General features: G+C 47.2%; 1 protein-coding gene across 4 annotated transcripts in view; it reads left to right on the top strand.

Annotated features, from left to right (window-relative positions):
* LOC110528687 (phosphatase and actin regulator 3) overlaps positions 1 to 6,000 on the top strand; it is a 91,636-nt gene that overhangs the window by 11,617 nt on the left and 74,019 nt on the right. For 3 of the 4 annotated variants that reach the window (XM_036984335.1, XM_036984334.1, XM_036984333.1), the window contains exons 2-4: positions 1 to 161; positions 245 to 346; positions 525 to 668. The exon at positions 1 to 161 is cut by the window's left edge and continues 1 nt beyond it. In XM_036984335.1, the coding sequence (XP_036840230.1) occupies positions 2 to 161; positions 245 to 346; positions 525 to 668 (406 nt within the window). In that variant the 5' untranslated portion in view covers position 1. The remainder of the gene's footprint in view (positions 162 to 244; positions 347 to 524; positions 669 to 6,000) is intronic. The other variant, XM_036984336.1, reaches the window with a different exon arrangement.

Here is a 6,000-nt window from a genome sequence, read left to right as displayed (position 1 = left end):
GATGGAACAGCAGCGGGGTGCAGGCGCTCCAGAGGGTGTGGTGTCGGGGGTGCTGACCCCTCCCGTCAGGAGGAACAGTAAACTGGCCAGTCTGGGACAGATCTTTAAACCCTGGAAGTGGAGGAAAAAGAAGAACGACAAGATCCAACAGAACTCCACAGGTGAGAGAGACACTTCCCTTTGATCATTTCACAGAACCTCAGGTCTCCACATGACTTCCTTCCTTTTTGGTATGTGACCCCAGTGGGAATCGAACCCACAACCCTGGCCGTTGCGCTGTGTGTTTCAGCTTTAGAGCGGACCCGGGATGAACTGGCCAATAGGGGCCTGGAGGGGATTGAACCAGGTACGGACGCACACACGCACGCACAGTTGCACAGGTGCACAGGCCAACCCATTACAATAAAATAACATATTAATTCCATGTATGTAATGATGCCTTCTGTCCCTGTGTGTGTGTATGTTTGTGCATGCGCGCGCGTGTGTGTGTGTGTCTGTGCGTGTGTGTGTGTGTGTGTGTGTAGAGTTTTGTGAGGCGTGTGGGGGGCTAGAAGACCCTGACACTCCCAGCCAATCTGACGCAGAGGAGCGAGAGGAGGAGGAGCCTTTGGCGCCCCTGGCAACCACCTCAGAGTACCTGGTCAGCGATGAAGACAACCCATCTACAGGTAGGACCTATGACCTCTGAACCCTGACCTCTAATCTCTAGAGTCTTAGCGTATCAGAGAGCATCAAATCTGTGATGCATTGTGGGTAAATTGAAACTGACTGACTATTTATTTATTGTTATTAACCCCCCCCCCCCCCCCCATTCGGAGGACACCATTCTTGGGGTTTTACAGCTTTTCTGCTACATATACATACATTTAACATACACATTTTAATACACATTTGACATACATTTAACATACACATTTGACACACACATTTTACATATACACCACCGTTCAAAAGTTTGGGGTCACTTAGAAATGTCCTTGTTTTTGAAAGAAAAGCACATTTTTGGTCCATTAAAATAACATCAAATTGATCAGAAATACAGTGTAGACATTGTTCATGTTGTAAATGACTGTTGTAGCTGGAAACGTCTGATTTTTAATGGAATATCTACATAGGCGTACAGAGGCCCATTATCAGCAACCATCTCTCCTGTGTTCCAATGGCACAGTGTGTTAGCTAAGTTTATCATTTTAAAAGGGTAATTGATCATTAGAAAGCCCTTTTGCAATTATGTTAGCACAGCTGAAAACTGTTGTTCTGATTAAAGAAGCAATAAAACTGGCCTTCTTTAGACTAGTTGAGTATCTGGAATATCAGCATTTGTGGGTTCGATTACAGGCTCAAAATGTCCAGAAACAAAAACCTTTCTTCTGAAACTTGTCAGTCTATTCTTGTTCTGAGAAATTAAGGCTATTCTATACGAGAAATTGCCAAGAAACTGAAGATCTCGTACAACGCTGTGTACTACTCCCTTCACAGAACAGAGCAAACTGGCCCTAACCAGAATAGAAAGAGGAGTGGGAGGCCCCGGTGCACAACTGAGCAAGAGGACAAGTACATTAGTGTGTCTTGTTTGAGAAACAGACGCCTCAACTGCCAGCTTCATTAAATAGTACCTGCAAAACACCAGTCTCAACGCCAAGAGTGAAGAGGCGACTCCGGGATGCTGGCCTTCCAGGCAGAGTTCCTCTGTCCAGTCTCAACGCCAACAGTGAAGAGGCGACTCCGGAATGCTGGCATTCTAGGCAGAGTTCCTCTGTCCAGTCTCAACGAGAAACAATGAAGAGGCGACTCCGGGATGCTGGCCTTCTCGGCAGAGTTTCTCTGTCCAGTGTCTGTGTTCTTTTGCCCATATAGCTTTTGCTTTGCAACTCTGCCTAGTGCTGTTTTCTGTGTGTGATGCTGTTCATTGACTACAGCTCAGTGTTCAACACCATAGTGCCCTCATAGCTCATCACTAAGCTAAGGACTCTGGGACAAAACACCTCCCTCTGCAAATGGATCCTGGACTTCCTGATGGGCCGCCCCCAGGTGGTAAGGGTAGGTAGCAACACATCCGTCACGCTGATCCTCAACACAGGGCCCCTCAGGGGTGCGTGCTCAGTCCGCTCCTGTACTCCCTGTTCACTCATGACTGCACGGTTAGGCACAACTCCAACAACATCATTAAGTTTGAGCCTGATCACTGACAACGATGAGACAGCCTATAGGGAGGAGGTCAGAGACCTGACCTTGTGGTGCCAGGACAACAACCATTCCCTCAAAGTGATCAAGACTAAGGAGATGATTGTGGACTACAGGAAAAGGAGGACTGAGCACGCACCCATTCTCATCGACGGGGCTTTAGTGGAGCAGGTTGAGAGCTTCAAGTTCCTTGGCGTCCACATCACCAACAAACTAACATGGTCCAAACACACCAAGAGAGTTTTGAAGAGGGCACAACAAAACCTATTCCCCCTGAATATTTGGCATGGGTCTTCAGATCCTCAAAAGGTTCTACAGCTGCACCATCGAGAGCATCGTGACTGGTTGCATCACTGCCTAGCATGGTAACTGCTCTGCCTCCGACCGCAAGGCACTACAGAGGGTAATGCGTACGGCCCAGAACATCACCGGGCCAAGATTCCTGCCATCCAGGACATCTATACCAGGCGGTGTCAGAGGAAGGCCCTAAAAATTGTCAAAGACTCCAGCCACCCTAGTCATAGACTCTTCTCTCTGCTACCGCACGGCAAGCAGTACCGGAGCTTCAAGTCTAGGTCCAAGAGGCTTCTAAACAGCTTCTACCCCCAAGCCATAAGACTCCTGAACATCTAGTCTAATGGCTACCCAGACTATTTGCATTGCCCCCCCCCCCTCTACACTACTGCTACTCTCTGTTATTATCTATGCATAGTCACATTAATAACTTTGCCTACATGTACATATTACCTCAATTACCTCGACACCAGTGCCCCCGCACATTGACTCTGTACCGGTACCCTTGTATATAGCCTCCACATTGACTCTGTACCTGTACCCCCTGTATATAGTCTCCACATTGACTCTGTACCGGTACCCTTGTATATAGCCTCCACATTGACTCTGTACCGGTATCTCCTGTATATAGCCTCCACATTGACTCTGTACCGGTACCCCCTGTATATAGTCTCCACATTGACTCTGTACCGGTACCCCCTGTATATAGCCTCCACATTGACTCTGTACCGGTACCCCCTGTATATAGTCTCCACATTGACTCTGTACCGTAACACCCTGTATATAGTCTCCACATTGACTCTGTACCGGTACCCCCTGTATATAGCCTCCACATTGACTCTGTACCGGTACCCCCTGTATATAGCCTCCACATTGACTCTGTACCGTAACACCCTGTATATAGCCTCCACATTGACTCTGTACCGTAACACCCTGTATATAGTCTCCACATTGACTCTGTACCGTAACACCCTGTATATAGCCTCCACATTGACTCTGTACCGGTTCCCCCTGTATATAGCCTCCACATTGACTCTGTACCGTAACACCCTGTATATAGTCTCCACATTGACTCTGTACCGTAACACCCTGTATATAGCCTCCACATTGACTCTGTACCGGTTCCCTTGTATATAGTCTCCACATTGACTCTGTACCGGTACCCCCTGTATATAGCCTCCACATTGACTCTGTACCGTAACACCCTGTATATAGCCTCCACATTGACTCTGTACCGTAACACCCTGTATATAGCCTCCACATTGACTCTGTACCGTAACACCCTGTATATAGCCTCCACATTGACTCTGTACCGTAACACCCTGTATATAGTCTCCACATTGACTCTGTACCGTAACACCCTGTATATAGCCTCCACATTGACTCTGTACCGGTTCCCCCTGTATATAGCCTCCACATTGACTCTGTACCGTAACACCCTGTATATAGTCTCCACATTGACTCTGTACCGTAACACCCTGTATATAGCCTCCACATTGACTCTGTACCGGTTCCCCCTGTATATAGTCTCCACATTGACTCTGTACCGGTACCCCCTGTATATAGCCTCCACATTGACTCTGTACCGTAACACCCTGTATATAGCCTCCACATTGACTCTGTACCGTAACACCCTGTATATAGCCTCCACATTGACTCTGTACCGTAACACCCTGTATATAGCCTCCACATTGACTCTGTACCGTAACACCCTGTATATAGCCTCCACATTGACTCTGTACCGTAATACCCTGTATATAGCCTCCACATTGACTCTGTACCGTAACACCCTGTATATAGCCTCCACATTGACTCTGTACCGTAACACCCTGTATATAGCCTCCACATTGACTCTGTACCGGTTCCCCCTGTATATAGTCTCCACATTGACTCTGTACCGGTACCCCCTGTATATAGCCTCCACATTGACTCTGTACCGTAACACCCTGTATATAGCCTCCACATTGACTCTGTACCGTAACACCCTGTATATAGCCTCCACATTGACTCTGTACCGTAACACCCTGTATATAGCCTCCACATTGACTCTGTACCGTAACACCCTGTATATAGCCTCCACATTGACTCTGTACCGTAATACCCTGTATATAGCCTCCACATTGACTCTGTACCGTAACACCCTGTATATAGCCTCCACATTGACTCTGTACCGTAACACCCTGTATATAGTCCCGCTATTGTTATTTACTGCTGCTCTTTCATTATTTGTTATTCTTATCTCTTACTTTAATTTAGGTATTTTCATAAAACTGCGTTGTTGATTAAGGGCCTGTAAGTAAGCATTTCACTCTAAGTTCAACTACACCTTTTGTATTAGGCGACAAAATACAATCTGATTTGATTTGATTTGATGGAATGTTCTCTAACCCACTGCTGGTGGGTGACACAGGAAGTCAGCTGTGCTCTCTACTGCTAAGGAGCTGAAACACTGCAGTTATACCATGAGTCAGATATAAACCAGGCACAGGCTGCCTCCCAAAGGGACGGATTACTGAATGAGAACGCAGGGCAGGTGCCCCGGGGCCCCCGACCTCCAGAAATTATAATTGTTATTTTATTTTTTGAGGGGTTGGGGGTCGAGGGCCCCCCAGTTAGCATATGATAGCAAAATGTGTAGTATTAGCTTTTAAACTACACCGGGGCCAAAAAGCGGGAGTCCAATTCATCAAGGGGCCCCCTAGTCCCTATATGCCCGGCCCTGGTTAAAATTAGTTCACCATATCGGGAATAAGGTGCCCTTTGGGACGCACAGGGACAGAATGGGTTCTGACAGTAGCCCAGGTAACTCACAGTAACACACAGTAACCCAGGTAACCCACAGTAGCACACAGTAGCCCAGGTAACCCACAGTAACACAAAGTAACCCAGGTAACCCACAGTAACACACAGTAGCCCAGGTAACCCACAGTAACACACAGTAGCCCAGGTAACCCACAGTAACCCACAGTAACCCAGGTAACCCACAGTAACCCACAGTAACACACAGTAACCCATAGCAACACATTGTAACCCAGGTGACCCACAGTAACCCAGTAACCCACAGTAACCCAGGTAACCCACAGTAACCCACAGTAACACACAGTAACCCAAAGCAACACACTGTAACCCAGGTGACCCACAGTAACCCAGGTAACCCACAGTAACCCACAGTAACCCACATTAACCCAGGTAACCCACAGTAACACACAGTAACACAGGTAACCCACAGGGCCACAAAGTAAATCAAATCAAATCAAATGTATGTATCAAATGTATAGCCCTTCGTACATCAGCTGATATCTCAAAGTGCTGTACAGAAACCCAGTCTAAAACCCCAAACAGCAAGCAATGCAGGTGTAGAAGCACGGTGGCTAGGAAAAACTCCCTAGAAAGGCCAAAACCTAGGAAGAAACCTAGAGAGGAACCAGGCAATGTGGGGTGGCCTCTTCTGGCTGTGCCGGGTGAAGATTATAACAGAACATGGCCAAGATGTTCAAATGTTCATAAATGACCAGCATGGTC

Source organism: Oncorhynchus mykiss, chromosome 7 (genome assembly GCF_013265735.2).
Source record: "Oncorhynchus mykiss isolate Arlee chromosome 7, USDA_OmykA_1.1, whole genome shotgun sequence".
Classification (NCBI taxonomy): Eukaryota; Metazoa; Chordata; class Actinopteri; order Salmoniformes; family Salmonidae; genus Oncorhynchus; species Oncorhynchus mykiss.
The sequence above is the reverse complement of the archived record's forward strand: the minus strand, read 5'-3'. Positions and strand labels throughout refer to the sequence as shown.